This window comes from Antrostomus carolinensis, unplaced genomic scaffold (assembly GCF_000700745.2).
Source record: "Antrostomus carolinensis isolate BGI_N321 unplaced genomic scaffold, ASM70074v2 scaffold11221, whole genome shotgun sequence".
NCBI lineage: Eukaryota > Metazoa > Chordata > Aves > Caprimulgiformes > Caprimulgidae > Antrostomus > Antrostomus carolinensis.
The window spans coordinates 6,030-28,672 of NW_010293551.1; the positions used below are offsets into that span (position 1 = coordinate 6,030).

At 46.7% G+C, this 22,643-nt stretch overlaps 1 protein-coding gene across 1 annotated transcript in view; it reads left to right on the plus strand.

Moving 5' to 3' along the window:
* The first annotated feature begins 8,574 nt into the window (after window positions 1-8,574).
* Window positions 8,575-22,643, plus strand: part of LOC104532182 (GDNF family receptor alpha-4) — a 14,152-nt gene continuing 83 nt past the window's right edge. Inside the window, exons 1-7 of the mRNA XM_010177318.2 lie at window positions 8,575-8,855; window positions 11,547-11,627; window positions 15,279-15,624; window positions 18,977-19,086; window positions 20,604-20,738; window positions 21,001-21,158; window positions 22,545-22,641. Of these exons, the coding sequence (XP_010175620.2) occupies window positions 8,582-8,855; window positions 11,547-11,627; window positions 15,279-15,624; window positions 18,977-19,086; window positions 20,604-20,738; window positions 21,001-21,158; window positions 22,545-22,641 (1,201 nt within the window). The 5' untranslated portion in view covers window positions 8,575-8,581. The remainder of the gene's footprint in view (window positions 8,856-11,546; window positions 11,628-15,278; window positions 15,625-18,976; window positions 19,087-20,603; window positions 20,739-21,000; window positions 21,159-22,544; window positions 22,642-22,643) is intronic.

A 22,643-nucleotide genomic window follows, 5' to 3' on the forward strand; every position in this document is an offset into this window, starting at 1 on the left:
GGAACTTGTGGTCTTATATGTGTTTCCTTTAAGTACTTAGAGATCTCCTCCAGTCCTTGAGGCATCACAGTCTTTAATAGTTGTTCTTACAGCTCTCTGCTAGATGTGCTCTTACCTTCACAGACAAGGAGCTGAAATCCAGAAACCCTCAGTTATCCCACAGGATGGGATGCTTATTTTTAGGCACCAGTGTTAAAATCCTAGTGATCACAAACCCCACTAACCACCGTCTCCTGTTGGTGGTATAACTGGTTAGCTTTGGGATGGGGTGAACATCTCTGTTAGACCAGAAATGAGAGACTGAAACCTCCTGATATATCAATTATCATGGTGTCCCCAAATTTTGGAAAGCAATGAATGTGACATGGATCATGTTCACTGCCAAACTTTGTATCTTGTTGTATGACATGGCAGGGGGGTTGGACCTAGATGATCTTTAAGGTCCCTTCCAACCCAAACCATTCTCTGGTTCTATGACACTATGACATGGGTTTCAGAATAGACATTTCAGAATAGTGTGTACCCAGTTTGAGGCTTCATGGATGTTCAAAAGTTTTAAGCCTTCTTTCTGGTCAGATGGGTTAATCTCACTCAGAATAGGTACACAACTCTTTGCACTTAGGTCATGCACTGAGCATGGTGGTCTGATTTGCATCTTCCTTTCATAAAAGTATTGTTTCTAGTTGATTTGGTGGTTAGTCTGTCTGAGTCAGTCCAGCAGGACAGAGCATTCCAGAGGCATCTTTAGAAAACAAAGGCTGAAACCTTGTCAAAAGGGATGTGTTAGTGTAGGAAAGTAATGATATTGAGGGAGACTTCATCCCAAGATATCACAAGAGTTTTCATGAAGAATTCTTTTCTCCTTAAGGGTAATGGAGACATGATGTAAGTTCACCAGACTACAAACACCCAGAGGGCTCTGGATTTTCTTCCAACTTGAAAGTTTGCAGACACAATCCAACACATAATGCCTCAGCCAATTATTCTTTTTCCAGACAGGTTCTAGTCATTGACTTGGTGGGGGACAAATAAATTGCTTCATCTTTTCAGACTTCATCAGAGTCAGAGTGACACTTGCCTCCTTGGTAAATAGCTGAGAGCTACCGATGAGAAGGGCTGTCAAAGACAAATTGGGGATTATTGAGTTCATCTTGGCAGATGTCTAAAACCTGACTGACTGTGCCCTCTTTGTCTCATTCATATTCTCATTTAACACTTGGGGCCACCACATTTCACTCTCACTTTGCAGTGTAAATCCCTACAGCTCAGAGGATAGCCCGCAGAAAACATTTGTGCATCACCTGACAGCCACAGATCCACCATGCCAAAGGACAGGTGGGATGGTGTTCTTAATAAATTTCCTGCCACAGCAGGGATCTTGACCAACAGGACATCTCAAGTTTTCAGTCTTCTCTGAAGGTATCTAGGTGTCACCTATCAGTCTATGATAAACAGGAAGAGAGATCAGAGGAAAGTGGTTTCTTCTGGTTTTGATTCCATGCAATGAGTCCATTATCTTCTCCGTGGATCAGTTACTAGAGGAGAAGAAAACACTTACTGAATGTTATTGTATTTATTTGTATTTCCTCAGTGCCTGTAAAGTCCTGCTTGAAGGCACCAAGCCAACACAGACAAAAGATTGCTTATAACCCGAAAGGGAGGGGAGAAAGATCAGAGCTGTAGGTACAAAGAGTAAGGCAGCATATTTTTAATGCCTGCCTGAGACATGCAGCATGTTGTTGGCATGAACTTTCTGACATTGTTTTGACAATCTCAGACATTACATTCCTGAGGTGTTCTCAGCAAATTCCACCACCCTAGTGCTGACTGGGAAGAGTCAGTAGCAAACAGAGATCAGTTTGCACTGTGGGATTTCATTATGTTCGTGTTATGTTTGTAAATCCATCTAAAACCACAGAGGGCTGATAGCAATGAATGGTGTCAACTTCCTCGCATGAGCTGCTCTGTCCTAATCCATCAAAACAGTGAGCCAACCCTCAATATATTCATGGTGGCAGAGGACTGAGCATGCACTAAGCCCAGGGCAAGACAGATGGAAAGGAAGGAAACTTGCCTTTGCATCCCAGTATCCCAAAGGGGATTGCTGGGAACTACGAAATCCAGGTGACAGCTATGAGTTCTGAATAAGGTGTGTGGGATCTCCTGGGATGGCTGTTCTCAGGCAGGTTTGGGGAAGGACCATCAATATGACAGAGGTGTTTACTAGAGCAGCTTTGTTATGGTTTAGACAATTCTTTCCAGATGAGGCAGGGTACAGGTTATTGTTCAGTGAGAGCAGAGAGTGAATATATGTTAGCGCAGCGGTGAATTCTCAGCATAGCATTGCCACTCTTGCATGCCTCAAGCACTCTTGAGTACCTCAACCCCATTGCAAGTGGGACCCCTGGAAAGGAGGACATTTGTGAGCAACAACTTCACAGAATCACAGATTCATGGGTTGGAAAAGACCTCCAAGATCATCCAGTCCAACCATCAACTCATCACCACCATGCCCACTAAACAGTATCCCTGAGTGATACATCTACACGTTTCTTGAACACCTCCAGGGATGGCGACTCCATCACTGCCCTGGGCAGCCTGTTCCTTTTTCTTTCAGTGAAGAAATATTTCCTAATATCCAACCTGAACCTCCCTTGATGTAACTTGAGGCCATTTCCTCCCATCCTATCACTAGTTACCTGGGAAAAGAGACAACACCCACCTCTCTACACCCTCCTTTTAGGGAGCTGGAGAGAGCAATAAGGTCCCCCCTGATCATCCTCTTCTACAGGCTCAACAACCCCAGTTCCCTCAGCTGCTCCTCATAAGACCTGTGCACTCCTGGAACACATCTAAGGTATGCAGGTGGGGATATACGCAAAGCATGGACTTGCAGGAAAGCCAGTCCTCTGCACACTCTGCAGCTATTTCAACAGTAAAAAGAAAATGAAGTTTGAGTTGTATACAAGGATTTCTTCCTTAGGTGTTCCTGAGAGCTTGGCTGTAAAATTCTTACATGAAAACATGGTCTAAACAAGGTTTAGCAGTGACCACCTACATTAGCCATCTGGCCGCATTCATGCATCACTTTTGGTTTATGAATATTTGGGAAATACTAGGAATGTTTCCTCCAGACTCCCTTTCCCATCTTTTTTTTTTACTGCAGGATATCTGTGTATAACAACTTACTTCTGACAGGTCTGGGCAAGTTGAAAGTTTCTGGATATCAGGAAGTTCTCTATCAGCAAGCACTAACATCTGTCCCACCAATTTAATTTGACCCAGACTATCAGGATTGCATAACTGTCTAGGTCTAGACTAGATATAAGAAAGAAATGTTTTACCAGTTCTCTATCAGCAAGCACTAACATCTCTCCACTGATTTAATTTGACCCAGACTATCGGGATTGCCCAATTGTCTAGATCTAGACTAGATATAAGAAAGAAATGTTTTACACTGAGGGTGGTGAAACCCTGGCACAGGTTGCCCAGAGAGGTGGTAGAAGTCCTATCTCTGGAAACATTCAAGGTCAGGATGGGGATCTGAGCAACCTGATCTGGTTGAAGATGTCCCTGCTCACTGCAAGGGGGTTGGACTAGATGGCCGTGAAAGGTCCCTTCCACCCCAAACCATTCTGTGATTCTGTGATGGCCATTTCTCGCAGCTGAACACAGAGACATGGTCTGGTGCCCACCTCAGGTTTAGATCCCAGTTCTGCAGGCATCTGTGATGTTAGCACAGGATGCAATTGCACTTTGCAATGTCCTCTCCCAGCTGTTTACATGACCTATGTGCTGGTTGGAAGACAGACTCTGGCATGGAGAGAGACATCCACTTTTGCAGGCAAAACAGGTAGGATGCAATTGCACTTTGCCATGTCCTCTCCCAGCTGTTTACATGGCCTATGTGCTGGTTGGAAGACTGACTCTGGCATGAAGAGAGACATCCACTTTTGCAGGCAAAACAGGACTTGTGGAGGGACAGCCGCTTGCACACCATGAAATATTGCATGGGATCTGTCTGGTCAGCAGAACACCTCTGAAGTGCAGCAGGCACATGAGGTGGCAGAGGAGAAGGCATCCAGGAGCATGGAGGATATATGAACACAGGAGATGCAGCCTGAGCACGAGGGGAGTAAAAAGCAGGAGCCTTCTACATCATACTTGTACTTATGGGGCAAGACTCGGTAGGCATGAAATAGGAAAAGAGGGCCCTCAGCACTGTGTCTACACAACTCTTCAATCCCTCCAGGGATGGGGACTCCACCCCTGCCCTGGACCACCCCTTCCAATGCCTGAGAACCTGTGCAGCAAAGAAATTCTTCCTTACATCCAATCTCAGCTTCCCTTGGGGCAACTTGAGGCCATTTCCTCTTGTCCTGTCCCTTGGTCCTTGGTTGAACAGACCCATCCCCACCTCTCTCCACCCTCCTCCAAGGGACTTGGACAGAGCCAGAAGGTCTCCCCTCAGCCTCCTTTGCTCCAGGCTCAACACCCCCAGTTCCCTCAGCCGGGAACTCAGCACACTTGTGCTCCAGACCCTTCCCCAGCTCCGTTGCCCTTCTCTGGACATGCTCCAGCACCTCCATGTCCTTCTTGGAGTGAGGAGCTCAAAACTGAACACAAAGACACTCCTATTGCTTTGTTGGAGATCTCGGGTGGTTATTCTCCTCTTAGCAGCAAATACTGTAAAAGCAAACACTGAATGTTCTGGAGTTAACAGCTTGTCATGGAAATAATAACAGTGTTCAACACTCCAGAGGACTCTGAATGAATCAGGGGTGTAAAAGGATTCACACCTAATACATACAAAAACTGGAGGGGAGGGGGAGATATCTCAAAGCCTCAGGTTGAACAGCACCATAAGAAATTATGTGGTTCCTCCTAAAATATCTGAAGTCCAAGTGTTGGTTGGATCACAAAGGCAGAGTTCCAGGGCCCCATGTTGCTGCTCTCCAGGCATTTTGTTCACCTTTTCCAGACCCCATGGGGTCACCTTCACACTTCTGTACCCCAAGCGTAGCTGCATTTCCTTGGTGAAGGAAATGGTCTCCCTGGAGCAGGGTCAGACCTCCTTGTTCAACAAAATGCACGTTGAGATATCTGTATAAGAAGAATCGAGGTTCTGTCAAAGCAATGGAAATAGTCAGATTTTTCTCTTACTCCTGCACATTAGGAGGATCTTCATCTAAGTGTCACTGAGGTAAGCGAGAGCAGAAACAGATGTGGAGCACAGCTACAAACAGGATGTGAAAATAAACTCATTACTCCATCTGCCCACCGTAAACAGCGTGAAATTAGCAGCAAACGAGGAATAAAAACCCAGACAAATGGCCTTTTAAAAAGAGCATGGGGAGCTGGAAGGTCTGTTATTAGAAAAGCAGAGGCAGGGAAAGTCCAAGCCAGGCACAACCTGGTGCATATCCTGAGCCCCCTGGTCAGTCAGGGGCAGAGGTAGAGGAAAATCCCATGGTGGGGAGTACACAAGGTGCTTTTTTTGAAGGCAAAACTAGAAAGGTCACTCTGTCTTTGGGAGAGAAGACCTGATTTTGCTTTTGTCCCTGCCTGTGAGGAAGCATCATCTATTTTATAAAGTCACTGAGATTTTTTTTTTCCCCTAAGAGGTCCTCTCTTAATGTTGCAGAAAATTACTCTCTCAGGGGTCGTGTGAGGAGGAAAACGTGGTGTTATGTTGTCTCAGTTGCAAAGACATCGCTAACAATAAAATCCCCTGAATGATTTGGTTTTTAAATGACGTGATTATGGAACGGGTCATTTGTGACGCTCCACTTCAAGTTGCTTCAAGCATCTCTGTCATAAAGTCTGAATGGGGATGTTTTATGCTTTGGGTTTGGGTTGTAAATATTCACCCCTGGCCTTTGTTCTATGAAGCAAGTCTCAGCTTGAGGATATATTTATTTAAAATTTTGCAGGAAAATTTCTCCAATGGTCAATCTGCTTGATTTATTTAAAGTGGGATCCCAAAGTGTTTTACAGCTTTTACAGGCTGGCTGTGTTTATAACCATCCTGGGGAGTATCTTCTGCAATTCATGTAGCAGAGAGGAGGAAGGAGGGTCATAATTTCTATTTTAACCTACTTTTCTAGCAGCTGACATGACACTGACAAAGTCATCTCTTCTAGAATAAAACCTGCCATGCTTTATCCTTGTCCAGAGGAGATTCTTTGGAGAAAGCCAGGGCAAAATAAGTCAAGCACTTTTTTTTTTTTCTGTATGGATTCTGCTCAGATATGTGCATGGAAAATTCAGTGGTGTCTGAAAGCAGAAACTATGAGCAGCTTCAGCTTATTTTATGGATCTCAGTGAAATTGCAGACCAAATGATATTTCAAGGAAACTGGTTCCTTGTGTTCGGAGTTCTTCAAGATATGACAGCCCAAGGCAGAGTTTCCTACATGTTGGAAATAATTTCTCTCTTCACATTTGGCAGATCCACACAAGCCTTGAGTGCTAAATAAACCAGGTCTATGAATAAATCAGGGGTAGGAGAGCTCAAATTTGAGGTGTTGTGAGATTTGAAATAACTGAAAACTTGACACTGGCCATGAGGCACTTTGGAATAGTCTGGAGTCTGATGAAAGGTTTTGCATTTAAGATGCCATTGAGATATTTCAGGAGGAAACCTCCTGGTGGGTTCACCCCAAGTTTGTAATAAACATAATTGAAATATCTGAACTCCAGCTGCTACCTTCTACTCTAATCAAGAGCAACAGAAGCATCTCCTTCTTAACAAACACCCTGTGAGTGCTGAGGGAGGAGAAATGGGTATACTGGGCTCAGGGGTTAAACTGGGAGGACAGCAGCAGCAGGTGCAGAAATTCAGGGCAAGAGAAGTAGCAGGTGGAAGGAGGGAAAAAAGAACTTTATGGAGAGATCAATAGACTCCTGGAGAAAGGGGAGATCTCATTAAGTCCTCAGAGACGGAAATCAGGGCCCCAAATTTTTCTCATGAAACTAGATTTTCTAATATTGTCCAAGTTGAGTCTCACTAGGAACAGACCCTGGAGGGGCTCAAAAAGCAGAAGGTGCCCCCACCTTATCTACTTTATGATGGGTAAGGAGACCTGGTTCCTATCCAAAGGGAAGACAAGTTACATTAGGAACAAGGAGTTCCTCTGGGAAGTATTTGAGAAGTCCTCCTTCAAGGTCATGACAGTAGTTTCTGGTTTTATAGTACAGCAGGATCTGAAATTACATTATAGGCACAGGGACTGACTCTTGCCTTCCATAAACCAAGTTTCCCTCTTGATCATTCCCCCAAGCCATGCTGCAGTCATGTCTGACCTATGTCAACATGCTCCGGAGCATCATACCAGCTGGAAGGAGTGGAATTCACCTTATCCTGACACCAATCTCCTCTCCATCACTTGAGTGCTACCATGCTCCACTGAGCATGGCTGAGCTTCTGATCCTGCCATTGCTGGGGTGCAGCAATGCAGCCATGAGCCTTGGAGTGAGCACATGCTCAGGAGTCACTCTGGATGTGGACAGCACATTTTGGAGAGGAGGAGCATGTAATAGCATGGAAATGGTCTGCTCCAGGCCATGGGGACACAGCCCCACAGAGCCCCACTGGCCACGTTTAACTAATTCATGCACCCGGAGCAATAACATCTTCCTCCTGTGCTGTCCACCATCCTTTCAGCATGGGGAACAGAGCACCCTTAGTATTTTCACAAGTAAGGGAGAAGAATTTACAGAAGCTTGGAAAAAGCCAAGACAAAACAGTGGAAGTCCTGGGGAGGTGGTGACAGTGAACAAGGGCCAACTCCTAGGATACACGTGGGCTGACTCCATGTCAAAACACCCCACACAGAACCCTTCATAGTTTCAGTGAGGTGTAGGCAGAGTTAAATCCTGTGCAAGGAGGTGAGGGTGGAGTCTCCATAGGATTGGGCTGCTGTTAACTTTGGAGGGCAGAAATGACACAGAAATCTGGGGGAGCAAAGGGTTTGGAAAGCTTTTTGTGTTCCAAGCAGGAAATACCAAGTATCAGGAACTGGCTGAGTTTCTACCACACATAATCCTGCTTCCAGGCTGACACTGTCCAGGGTCATTCTCTCAAATCAGGAAGAACCTGTTCTCCAGGAGAGAGGTGATCTCTCCCTCTGGCTCCTCAGCTGGACACCACATGCATCTCACTGCTATTGGTGGCCCAGTAGTATGAGAGAGAGGGTTGGGTTGAGGTGTTGAATCTCAGCTTGTGTCTTGTCTCCTTAACATCCTTCCAACTTCCTTTCACCCACTCCTGTTCCTCTGCGACACTGCTGAGCAATGCTGCAGCTCACTTGAGCAGCCAGTGCTCCCCATCTTGTGGGCAATCCATGAGTAGGAGCAGTAAGCCTGGTTCCAGGTGACCTGTCAGGGAGGGATATGCCCACTTAAAGATTTCAGAAGTAGAGTCTTTGCTTGTACAGTGGATGGTGATGAGAGGGATTTCCATCTCTGCGTGTGAAGATGGACATCCCAGCCTGGTCCAGCTCACGGCAGACACAATTCATTTCCCTCCTGGGGTTGCTCCATCACCTTCACACCACTTCTCCGGTTTTCTTGCAGAAGGTATGGCAGAAGCTGTCAGCTCGAGCAGGGACTGCCTTCAAGCAGGTGAGTCCTGTACCAACGACCCCATCTGCAGTGCCAAATTCAGGACCCTTCGGCAATGCATCGCAGGCAATGGAGCCAACAAGTTGGGCCCCAACGCCAAGAACCAGTGTCGGAGCACCGTGACAGCCCTGCTCTCCAGCCAGCTGTACGGCTGCAAGTGCAAACGAGGCATGAAAAAGGAGAAGCACTGCTTGAGTGTCTACTGGAGCATCCACCATACGTTGATGGAAGGTCAGTCAAGCAGGGTACACATTTCTGATGATATTCTTGAAAGGGAATTACTGCTGGGGCTTTCTGCAGAGCTCCCCAGCACCAAAGTGGCTGGAAAAAAGGTCACTCCTGTACTCTTCTGTTCCCTCTCCAGACCTACTGACCCTTGTGGTAATGGTGTTTTGGGGAACACAATGTTGAACACCTGAGACACCTCCTTCTCTTTTTTTAACCTGGCCTCTTATTTATGATATTCCCAGTATACCTTGAGATCTTTTGCTGGGGAAATGCATGGTATGTTTTGTATCTGAGTATGCTAGCCAAGACCTTGCTAGCCAAGACCTTGCTTGCCAAGACCACAAAAGCCATGGATTTTACAGAAAGATGATGCAAAACATGGGCATTGAAGAAAAAAACAGCATGAATTTAAAAACATCACTCTCTTGGAGGATCTCAAATGCACCAGTGTCTTTGGGTTAGTGAAGATTTGGGACTGGTGACACCAAGTTGGAATTTAAAGTGTTCCCAGAGCCAGTATTTAGTAAGTTTGGTTTTTGACGTTTTTTAAGAGTCATCATAAAAGTACACCCCAGTGGCCATAACTCTGCCTTGTCAGGCTGGTGAGTATTTTATGCACCATGAAAATGGGCTGCAAAATAGATTAATAAAACACTGCTGCCTGAAAGCTGAAAGGGAAGGTGCAGGGGGTGATAACACAGGCCAAAAGGCCAAGCAAAACAAAGAGAATGAAGACTATAAAGCACAGACTTGCCAGAAAGGGCTTGATCAAGTTCCTGGAAAGCTTTCAAGTGCTACAGCTTGCAAGGTGCAGAGCATGGTGATATGAACTGACTGGGGAAATCAGAGACCTCAGCAACCTCCAGGATCCAGTCTTTTCTACAGTTACTTGCCAGGTGAACTTGTTTGCATTGAAGTGAAGCCTGGGGAAGAGGTGGCAATCCAGCCTCTCCATTCATCTTAACAGGCTGAGTTGCAACCCCTTCCCCATTGACCTTCATGGCCTGAAGCTTTGGACACAGTCCATCTGTGTTGTGGCTGTGTAGGACAGCAGTGTCAGGAGGACTCCCAGCTCTGGGACCACTGCTGGAAGAGCAGGGAGAGGATGGCAGGGACTCTTGGGTGCAGGCAGGGGCCAGGTGTGGGTCTCCATCTCCTGGATGGCCAGGTTGGATGGGCTTCCTGCCCAGCAGCTTGGGACCTCTATCTTTGGGATAACTGTGAGAGGGCTGTTATCAGAGACTGCCAAGACTCTGCCTTACTTCTCCTCTACAGTTGTGTCCCGAGTTTCACATTTTTCCAAGCACTGAGTTCACTTGCAATGCAGATTCACACTCCCAAATCTTTGATTTCCTTGCCTTAATTTCCCCAGGGAAATATATTTCATAACAGTCACATGTTTCAGAGGCCTTACATCCGTTTAATTGACTGAGAAAGGAAACCAATCCATATGCTACCTGCAGGGCTTTGTCTCTTAGTCCTACACACCCAGGAGGCTGTAAAAAGCTTCCTAGAAAAACCCTCTTATAAAAACAATTGTGGAAGTGTGTGCTCAGGGAATTTACAAAGCATACTATTTACTCAGCTTCTCTTGAGCGTGCCTGTGTTTAGCCACCTTCCCATTTGGAGACACAATAACACGATGACAAGCCGATAACAATTCTCTGATAAGGTGCTATATCATCAGGACATAAAACTGCTACACTGAACATACAAATGGGCTCCTCTCCAGTCAGTAATGATGCAAGATATTTCAATGAAGGTGTAAAGCTGCCTTGTAATGCACCTGTGGTAATTGTACAGGGCTGTGTACCCTGGGAGCTATTTCTTCCTGACCGCAGCTGGTGATCAGCATATGCCCGGAGCATGAGGTTTGATAGTCCTTTTATCCCAGCCAGTACATCTGCTGCTGCTGTCCATATCCATCTAAATGTCTAATAAAATAAAAAAAAAAATCCCAAACTACACTGAGCTGTTTGCTTCAATAATATTCTTGTGGTATCCATCAGGATGACGGGGCATTACGGACCATTGAGCGGATAAAAGGGAAGCACCGGTTGAATAAAATTAGCTTCCCAGCAACTTAAAAATGAAGAAGGGAAGTTTCTGCTGCAGTTGTGGGTCATTAGCTCTATGCCAAGTAAGAAAGGGCTGTTGGCAAGGAGAAGGGGAGAGGTTTTAATAAATATGAAGGCATGTGTGTTGCCACACACACAGCCCTGTGCACAGCCTTGGTTGTGTCCTAAAAACAGGTGAGGACCATTGACACAGGTAAAGACATATAGGAAAAAGCAAGAATGATGATGGAAACCCCATGTGTGTAGGGAGCTGGTGGTTTGAACTCTGTCCATGAGCAAGGGCCTGTGCTACAGGCTGGTGTCCTCAGTGGCAATCCCTGTAAAGGGGCCCAAGACTTGAGCTATAGAGGTTTGCAACTCAATAGTTCCCCGAGAGGCTGTCTTACTCCAAAGTTGTGATATATTTCTAAAAGAGAAGCTACATTCTGTTCCCTTCTCCAAGGATATGGCCATACCTCAGTTCCTGTGACTCTGAGTATCCATTTATTTATGACCTTTAGAGCACACATGTTGTTGGACCCACCAAGCAAACCTGCACTAAAAAAGAACCTCGTACACCTCAGACATCCCTCAGGAGCCTCAGCTGCCTTCTCACTAATTTCTCTTTTCAACCCAGGCATGAATGTACTGGAGAGTTCCCCTTATGAGCCATTCATCAGAGGCTTTGATTACGTCCGGCTGGCATCCATCACTGCAGGTAGGTGGTTGGGAAGATGCTCTTCCAATGACTAGTTAAAACAGAGGCTGTGGGATCGAGCACTATGGACAAGGCAGTCTTTTGTGGTCTCTTGTGTACTCTTCATGAAGCATTGCTGAGATCTTGAATCATTTTTCCAAGGAGTTGCTTATGATTCCTGTACTAAACTGTTGGCGGAAGAATGTGTCCTACAAAGAAGCACTTGTGATTTTTTGTTCTTTGGGTTTTTCATGTCCATGCTGTGAAGGGCTGGGACTGAGGGACATGGTAGGAAGATCTCTTCCAATGAGCCATCCCAGCCAGGCTGGTTCTCTCTAGCAGGTGGATGACCTGTGCCATGCAGACACCCAGCTGAGCAGGGGCTGCTTGGATATCGTTAGGTATGAGAATGTACTTTCCACATCAGTCACAAGGTCAAACTCTGTAGGCAGAAAGGTCAATAACCCAACCTACTGGTTGATCCCATCCACAGCCTTTAACCCCATGCCCTGACGGCAACCTCAGGACTCAGACCTGTGTTCTGCTCTGCATCATGTAATCTGCTTAATAACCTGAGCAGAGCTGCCCGACACCTTTTAACCCCCTCGAGGGCATGAACCCCCAGCTCAGCAGTTAAAAGGTCAATGTGGTAGCTATTAAACCATCCATCACCGACACCACAGCTGCTACCACAACCAGCATTCAGCTCTGCTTATGCACCACAGCCACAGGGAAGCTTTTCCAACGGTGAGTTTTGTTACCAAACAACCCATCTGGGAGCAGGAAATATACTCGTTGTATGTCTCTGGCAGATGGGCCAAAACAACAATCCTGTTGTAGCTCTTCCCAAATGTGCACCTGACTCTGGGGTGGCATCCACAGCTGAAGTGCACTCAAGCGAGTAAGGAGCAGCACGTCCCTGCAGCCAATGGATGTCCGTAGTCCCTGAGATAGTGAGGCACTTGTTAGGTGAAAATGTCCAGGAGCAAATTAACCCATCAGCCCTTGACAATCTGAGCAGCGAGGGGAAGCGGAGGGGGGTGCTCCTTGACCTCACATCTTCTTATTGACTCCACTTGACTGATTTGAGCATGGAAAGTGAAGCATGCATGAAGCTGTTTGATGGGTCATGCCCTTCTTTACCAGAGTTTTTCCTCTTTCACTGGAAGTCCTACAGGGCTCTTCAGAGCATGTTGAAATCCAGGGATGGGGATTTTTATGCATGGTTAACACATTGTCAGGTTTTAAAAGCAGACTGAAACTAGTTGGGCAGCAAAGTGAATAGGCCCAAAGCAGCAGGGATGTGTACCAAAGGACTCAGAATCCATCAAGGGACATGACATTTCTTGGTTTAACCTTTTCTTTTCGTATTTGTAATCATCAACACCTTCTATAACACATTTTAGGACCTGTCACCCCATGCCTGTCCAGTGCCCAGGATTATATGGTCATCATTAACAAAGAACCCTCTTTTAAATCTACAAAAATATATATATATATTCCCAATAACTTGCTGAAACATAAGACATCCCTGTGACCTTATTCCAAGTCAGAGATATTTTAACCCAATTTTCATAGAAACATAGAATCATAGAATGGTTTGGGTTGGAAGGGACCTTAAAGATTATCCAGCCTTCTCTTCTCCAGACTGAACCGCCCCAACTATCTCAGCCTGTCCTCATAGGAGAGGTGCTCCAGCCCTCGCATCATCCTGGTGGCCTCCTCTGGACTTGTTCTAGCTGCTCCAGGTCTCTCTTGTGTTGGGGGCTCCAGCACTGGAGGCAGTATTCCAGGTGGGGCCTTACGAGAGCGGAGCAGAGGGGGAGAATCCCCTCCCTCGACCTGCTGGACACACTTCTCTTGATGCAGCCCAGGACACGGTTATTGGCCTCTGGGCTGTGAGCGCACGTTGCCAGCTCATGTTCAGCTTCTTTTTTGCATTTTGCATAAACAATAATGACCACTATTAAAAAATTTTAAAAAATGTACAAAAGGAATTGTATCCCTCCACTCTAATTGTAGGGGTGATTTTAAAAAAGCACATCCTCCGTTGTTGCGTGGGAAGAGGAGAAAAGCTAGCGTGTTCCTCGTGATTCATTAACTGAATGGATAATGAAACCCTTCCAAGTAACTCTTTCCTACACATTTGCTGACAGCTCCCCAGCGTAAACCGATGTTCTAACAATATTATTCCCTGAGCATTTTTAAAGGGAAGTACCTACGTGTAGGAAAACACTGAGCATCAATTTCACCCATCATCAAATAACTGCAACACTTGGAATTTGACTTCCAGCTCCCTGCAAGAAATAGGGACAATGGGAAGGGAAAAATAAATGTTCAGAGAAGGAGAATCTGATAACGTCAGTGAAAATGAAGGAGGGCAGTCAGTCTGGAAGTGCTCAGGGAGACTGTCTATGTTTTAACACTTCTCAGAAGTGACTGGTTTGTTTTAACTCCCGGACAAAGATAGGACTTGGTTCTGAATTGGAAATTTATAATTCTGGGGATTTTTTCCTCTGTGAAAATTCCTTCTCTGCTGGGGAGAAAGTCCTTCTGCTGTGCTTCAGGTCATGGGCTTAATTCAGAGAAGTGAAAAATGGCTTCAAATTCATTTTCTCTCTCACGCTTGGAGGACCTTCATCTTATCTCTCCAATCAGACAGAGCCTAATGTCTCAACTGACTCCTACCAGAAACTCTGTAGCATTTCCCTCCCCTATAAAAAGAGACCAAACCATCTTTGAAGGAGCTCTAAAAATCAGCATTACACAAATATTTTTCACTCTTACCTGCTCTCCTCTTTGCAGAAGAGTTCACTGACATATAAACTCATGAGACCCTTATTTGCTTACCAAAGACAGAGTATTTCTTATCCATCACCACAGTTTTTGCTTTATTTTCCTGATTATTGCTCTGATCCCCATCCCATCAAGGCAGTGTTTCATGGCTTAGAAGATGGGCATACTGGGCAGGACTGGTCTGAATGGAGAAAGCCAGAGCACTGCTGTGGGGCTTTGAGAACAGGACAGCTCTCATTTAGATGGGCAGGTCCTGGGATGAACATAGCTCAGCTCCTGCCAAAGTCTGACTTGATCCTCTGGAGGCCTAAGGAAACTCATTGCACAGGGTAGAGAGTCTGGGGTGCAAGAGTTAGTGCAGACCAACCATGTACCAGGAGTCCTGGCATGGCCACTGACAGCGTTTGATCTTGAGCAACTTTTTTGAAAAAGAAGGTGCATTAGAAGAGATCCCATCACACTGGTGGATCCAGTCAAGGCCATAAATAGATGCACTTTCTAATTACTTGTGTCTTCCCAGACCTCAAGTTGGTTAATTCACATTGGTAAAGTGTTATAAGCTGCTGAAGGTAGAGAAAAGCTTCATTTAATTAAATGTAGGAACTTGGTGAAGCAGGCTTTGGACTATGAGGTTTGTTGTGTGGCCATAGAACCTTTTGGGAAAGGTGAGTAGAAAAAAATTCAGACCTGCTGGGACACAGAGAGTAAATGTGGACTTCACCCTGGCCATTGTCTTCCTAGAGTGGGTGGTGACCTCACTGAGGAGCCATGGATGGGAGCGGGATGGAGATGAAGGTCTCAGTGTAGGGTGGTAGGGTGGTGTTGCTGGCAAGGAGGTCGGTGCAAAACCCATCACCATCTCCTATCACCTCACAGGGTCTGAGAATGAGGTGACCCAGGTGAACCGGTGCCTGGATGCTGCCAAAGCCTGCAACGTGGATGAGATGTGCCAGCGTCTGCGGACGGAGTACGTCTCCTTCTGCATCCGTCGCCTGGCGAGGGCCGACACCTGCAACCGCTCCAAGTGCCACAAGGCTCTGCGCAAGTTCTTTGACCGCGTGCCACCGGAGTACACCCACGAGCTGCTCTTCTGCCCCTGCGATGACACAGCCTGCGCCGAACGCCGGAGGCAGACCATCGTTCCTGCCTGCTCCTACGAGTCCAAGGAGAAGCCCAACTGCCTGGCGCCTCTGGACTCCTGCCGGGAAAACTATGTCTGCAGGTAACATTAGCAATCTGAGGTGGCCAACGTGGGCAGATGTCCCTCAGACAAGCCTGGGGCTCATACACCAGTGACAGCCCAGTGCCCAGAGCCAAGACACTCACCTGAAGGGTCCTGTCAGGAGGCACCCATCCCACCACAACCCACTGACAGGCCATTGCCTGAGTGGCTCCTTCCCATGACCCATGTCCTTGTCTCATACTCTATACAGGAGGTGCTAACAGACAGAAGAATATAAGATGTTTGAGCTGGAGTTTTTTAGACTTTTTCTATGGGTTTTTAACTTTGGTCCTAAAGAAAAGACTGCTATGGAAATAGTTCATAGAATCATAGAATCACAGACTGGTTTGGGTTGGAAGGAACCTTAAAAATCATTCAGTTCCACCCCCCCTGCCATCAGCAGGGACACCTTCCACTAGACCAAGTTGCTCAAAGCCTCATCCAACCTGGCCGTGAACACTTCCAGGGAGGAGCATCCACAACTCCTCTGGGCAACCTGGGCCAGTGTCTCACTACCCTCATAGTGAAGAATTTCTTCCTAATAATAGTTCCAAGAAGGTGTAAGCTAAGCAGGGATGTGGTTTGGGGTGTTTGCAACCCCTTTGACCAATCTGTCTCCTCACTATCTCCCTTATCCCAGAGCAACCTACAGAAGCACCCAAGCTATCCTAACAGAAACAAGCACTTAGAGATACCTTAAAACTATGGCCTTTTTTTTTTTAATTAGAAAATTTAATAATATATAGAAAAAAAAGACCCTTCTGCTGCATGGCTGGATGTTCTAGTGCTTGCAATAGGAGTCTCAGAGTCACAGTTGTCCCCCCAGATCCACCAGATAACATGTGGACAGGGTGCTTTGCTCCTCTGTTTCCATTTAAGCCCCGTGCACGCACACATGCACAGACCCATCCTAATGTGCACACTCACAGACATTCTCCTTCAGTGTTTTCCCCTCAGCTCTACTGTTTTCATCCCCCTATTTCTCAAAAGTCTTTGATATTCCAGAAAGTTAATCCACATACAGCTCTCAGGAGTGGAGCCCATCTGTCAGTAAGAGATGTAAGATGGTAACAGCAGCCAAACTGCACTAAATGTGGTGGTCCCAGCCCAGTGTCTTGTGTGCAGCTGTGGCCATGAGCAGATACCTGGAGAACAGCACAAGAGCAAGTGTAGGACACATCTCCCAATATTGTCCCAGTCTCTAATTATTGTGGGCTTTGAGACTTCCTGAGCTGAATTTCCAGCATCTATCCCCTACCAGCATGACATCTTTAAATTACAATTTAAAAAATGATGTCTTTTCACAAAGGGATGTGAGAGCAGCAGCATCCTCTTGGAAGGATGGACTAGTACTAAGACCCTCATTCCTCTATTCCCCAGAAACGTGGATGAAGGAGAACAACCAAACTATACATCTGAAGCTGACTCTGAAAGATGCAAAGCCCCTGAGCCACACCAGTTCTTGCTCAGATTTCCCCTGGATACCCAGGGAATCCAAAACAGAGGGGTACTGCCCTCTCCCTAACAAGACAAGTGGGCCCAGAAGGAAAGAAGAGGTTCAAAGGGGAGAGTGTTGCTTCCCAGGAGGCCGGAAACCATTTCCTGCAAGCAGCACAGCTGTTAATTATCTGGTTCCTTGGTCTCTGAATTTATAATATAAAACATCCTCTAGAGACACGGCGGGAGCAAGGGGTTGGCGTGTGACCCGGTCAAAGCTAGCCGTGCAGAAACCACAAGGAGAGCCAGGAACGAATCATGGCACTTGAAAGAAATAAAGTAAAATACTCCAGAGCTAACCCTGCCTGCAGTGCTTAGTCCTCCTGCAGCTTCTCCACAGCTGTAAACCCTTGAATTTCCCAGCTTGGATGGGTGGGCTCTACTAAATAATAAATGAATAATACTAAACCTGCAATCAGTACTTCCCTCCCCTAAACAATGCAGCAAAAATTTGGGCAAAAAGAGTTTTCCTGGCCATAACACAGGAGAAAGGGTATGGGGCAAACATGGGAAGAAAGAAGAGAAAAAAAGGAGAAGACCAGGGAGGAGGAGAGATGTGGGCAGGAAAGAGGAAGTCGGAATGCTGACACTGACCAGGAGCACCCACAAAATGTCTGGAAGAGAGAGGCTATCTGGGAGGAGCAACATGCTCATTTTTTCTGAGGTTTCCCAGGCAGAGCAAACATTTGAGGTACCCAGTTCACAGTCCAGACACTGCAGGTTGTCATCTAAAGGGCCCTGCCTTCAACTGTCAGCAGTGATAGTGCTCGCTTGAGTTTCCTAAGCAGTTCAGATGCCATGTGAGATGCCTTCTTACCTGGCCACAGGATGCCTGTTTAAATGGATCTGAATCTCCAGTAGGTCCTATGTCCTACCTGAAAGCTTCATGTGGATGTCTTAGATATCCTACAGTGTCCCAACATCACTAGATGCCTATATGCCAACAAGTGACTCATCCCTAATGAATTAGATGGCAAATATGTGGTTGGCAGCATGATTTACAGAGTTTATCCAACCAAGCTAGCAGGGGAGCCACAAGCAAAGAGCAATCTGGCAATCTGTCTGCATGTTGCACCAGCTTCCCTGCATGGTCCAGACAGTCCCAGCAAGCCCAGTGTGTGACTCAAAACTGCTTTGTGTTAAGTGGTTTGGTGCTTTGACCTAGACAATGTGAAAATTGAGGCACAGTGGTCTGTGGTCGGAGCTGTATGCCATAAATCTCTTGCTCCACAGGCTCCAGAAGGTCCAATCTTCTCCTGAGAATGAATGCCTGCAGCAGAGGATGTGGCAGCAGCCCCGGTGATGGTTAGAGCATTTCACATCTGAGCCTTTGGGCATTTCCCTTAATCTGAAGTTGACCTCATCTACATTTAGAGCATAATCTTTGATGAGAGAGAAACTGGACCAGAGTGATTCTCTCTTGCAGCAAATCAGCCCCAAAATGAAGGTTGAGGCCTCTAGGGGAATTTATTACCCAAGAGTCAGATAATATCAACACAGCATGAATTCCCTCACTGCAACAGCTCTTCTCTTGAAAACCAGCTGTACCCATCAGAAAACAAACATTTCTTCCAAGATTGGACCTTTCTTGCACTCCCAGAGGAAACCTGTAAAACATTAACTACAGCACTTCTTCATGTCTCATCTCAAATGGATAAAACCCACTTCTGGGTTTGTTGGGGTGGGGGGAGGACAGTGTAAAAGGACATTCCTCCAAACTGGTTTAGCAACACCTACAGCAGCAAATGAATTTACAAATGTGTCGCCCTCTATAAACACCACCAGTGTGCTATGTTGTCCCTTTTTGCCCCAAATATCTCTGCTGATATGTCCATCTGTGCTCTCGCCCCATCAGGTCACGCTACGCAGAGTTCCAGTATAATTGCCAGCCGTCCCCACAGGCTGCGAGCGGCTGCCGGAGGGACAGCTATGCTGCCTGTCTACTGGCATATACAGGGATCATAGGTAAGAGGCTGTGTCCTTCAGCTGCTCTTTCTCCCACTCTTTGGGTGGGAAATCATAGAATCATCAAATTGTTTTGGTTGGAAAAGACCTTTAAGATCATTGAGTCCAACCATAAACCAAACACTGCCAAGTTCACCACTAAACCATGTCCATAAGCACCACATCTACATGTCTTTTAAATTCCTCCTCAGATGGTGACTCAACCACTTCCCTGAATATCTCCTTTGGGTGGGAAATATCTCCTCTAAATCCAGCCAGCTAAAGCTATGAGGACAGTAAGGTAGAAAGCTGAGGCTGGGATCTCAGGGAGTTGCTGGGCTTCCTCTCTGCAGTGACTAAAGAAGGAGCCTAAGCCATGAGCGTGGGGCAACTTTAGGATAACAGCAGAGGGAGAAAAACCATGCACCACGGGCAAGATCCCAGCTTCTCTCTCAGGTGGAAATAGATGGGTCATCCCAGGGCATCTGCTCTGTCAGGTGTTCCCTGATGTCATCACCAGTGATGTCACTGGAAATCACCATCCATTGCCATCTTGTTGACTTTAGAGGATGTCAAATTGAGTTTTCAGATGCTGCAAAGATCCAGCTGGCAGCAGTTAGCACAAGCATAGCCAGAGTTGAAGCGCCAATGGCCATTGGACTTGGTCCATCTTGACAAATGGTGTAGACTGATAGCTTTCTGGGTCAAGATTTCATTCTGGTTTAATCCTTCCTCTGTTGTCTCTGACCATTCTGGAGATTGAGTTTGGCTTTTTCAATGACAGTGTGGAAACCTTTACACACATTCACATACAGTTTTTGAATGTTGTTACAGAACTGGAGTTGCCAGGAGCTGCCCATTCATAGAACCATGGAATGAATCATAGAATTGTATAGGTTGGAAGGAACCTTAAAGCCCATCCAGTTCCAACCCCCCTGCCATCAGCAGGGACACCTTCCACTAGACCAGGTTGCTCAAAGCCTCATCCAACCTGGCCGCAAACACTTCCAGGGAGGAGCAGCCATAACTTCTCTGACCAACCTGGGACACTGTCTCACCACCCTCACACCGAAGAATTTCTTCCTCATATCTCATCTCCATCTACTCTCATCCAGTTTATAACTATTTCCCCTTATTCTATCACTCCCTGCCCTTGGCCAAAGTCTCTCTTCAGCCTTTCTGTACGTCCCCTTCAGGTACTGGAAGGCCACTAGGTCTCCCTGGAGCCTTCTCTTCTCCAGGCTGAACAGCCCCAGTTCTCTCAGCCTGTCCTTGGACTGATGGGATATTTTAATTGACTAAAGGTTTTGTTGGTGGTGGGGTGAAAAAAAACCAGGTTGTGACTGCCCCTCTTCTCCTCTCTGGGAGCAAAGCAGACCTGTGACACCAACATTTGAAGGGTTTTCTTGTGCTGCCATCACAGTGGGGCTCAGCTGAGGCTGTCAGCAGAGCAACCCATGAAAGCAGCAAGGAGGAAAATCGTTGTCCCTTCTTGAAGTACCAGCTTTGTGGTAACACTTCTCCATCCTTCCCGGCAGGCAGTCCCATCACACCCAACTACATCGACAACTCAACTTCCAGCATAGCTCCCTGGTGCACATGCAATGCCAGTGGCAACCGGCAGGAAGAGTGTGAGAACTTCCTGCATCTCTTCACCGACAATATCTGTCTCCGTAAGTATGGCCTGACACATGGCTGCTCCAAGCAACATCACCCAAAAGCTGGTGAGGTTTCTTGTGAATGAGGGTATGAAGATCATCTGGTCCTCAAATCTATAGGTGTCCAGCTCCCTGTGCTTTCAACAAAGGAGCTCTGAAGACCCTTGGGCATGCATTTGGGTGATGCAGTCAAAGGAAGCTGGAGAAGGGGTGTGTATGATTTCCCATGGAAATGTTGCCCTGACAACACTTTTCTCCATCTCTTTCTCACACAAAGAAAATGCCATTCTGGCCTTTGGCAATGGGACCTACCTGAATGCAGCTGTGGCCCCATCCATCCCCCCCACCACACAGATGTACAAGCAGGAGCGAAATGCCAACAGAGCTGTGGTGACCCTCAGAGAGAACATCTTCGAGCACCTCCAGCCCACCAAGGTAGGAAAGGGCTGACCTGGCCCTAAGAGATGTCTATTCCTCCTCCATGCCCTCCAGCACTCCTCACCTCAGCTCCGTCTTCCATCTGTGTCATGTGTAGACATCCAACCTTTCCTCCACCTCCTGGAGTCCATGATTCACCTTCTTCCTTGTGCCCTGACATATTCTTCCCCAACATCAAGCACAACTATCCCTGACTCTGCCTTCCTCCCTGTTGGTCAGCATCTCCTTTCTTTCATGGATGCTAAGGAGACATATGGGTTTTTCAGAAGTACTGGGAACATCCATGGGCTTTTCAGGAGTGTAGAAGGAGAGCCAGGACCACTGGTTTGGCTCTTTGCCCTCCTCCAGGGCAGCTGCATGGCTTCAGACAAGCATTTCAGCTGCCTGGGACACAGGTTCCTCCCTTGTTAAGTGTAGAACCTGGAGGTTATAGGCTGAGGCTTAAATGATGAAGGTTGCAGAGCACTGACAAATTTCATCTGAAAGGTTCTAGTCATCAGCAAATCATTAGTATCAAAATAATATGAAATTGAAATGACTTTAAAATAAATAACTGGTGATGGCAGTAGTAGGCATTAAATATTTTATTTTTAAATAAAAAGCAATGACCTTGATTTGCCACCCACCAGAGTAATTTTCAGATTGAATGATTTTACTACTGAATAATTAACAGTGACCCTGATTTGCTGAACGTTCAGGTAGCAGAAGCTGTCAGTTAACTACACTCCAAGGACTGAGCGTGGGCTTTGCACTGGGATAGTCAATGCAGAATCCCAGGATCCCAGAATTACCTCGATTGGAAAAGCCCTTTAAGATCAATGAGTCCAGCCATGAACCAAACACTGACAAGTCCCCTATGACTAACCCATGTCCCTCAGCGCTGTGTCTACACGACTCTCCAATCCCTCCAGGGATGGGGACTCCACCACTGCCCTGGACAACCCCTTCTAATGCCTGACAACCCTTGCAGCAAAAAAATTCTTCCTCACATCCCATCTCAACTGCCCTGGGTGCAACTTGAGGCCATTTCCTCTTGTTCTCTCACTTGGTCCTTGGTTGAACAGACCCACCCCCACCTCTCTCCACCCTCCTCCAAGGGACTTGCACAGAGCCACGAGGTCTCCCCTCAGCCTCCTTTTCTCCAGCCTCAACAACCCCAGTTCCCTCAGCCACAAGGGAACTCAGCACACTTGTGCTCCAGACCCTTCCCCAGCTCTGTTGCCCTTCTCTGGACACGCTCCAGCACCTCCATGTCCTTCTTGGAGTGCACACACATGCACACATATAGGAAGACTGCATTGTCCCCAAGCCCTAAATCCTCCAAGGGACCAAGGTAGGGAACAACCACACCACTCACCCCATGGTGCCTCCTTTCTCTTGCAGGTGGCAGGAGAGGAGAGGCTCCTGCGGGGCTCCACTCGTCTGTCGTCAGGGACCTCCAGCCCAGCAGCTCCCTCCTGCTGGGGAGCCTCTCTGCTGCAG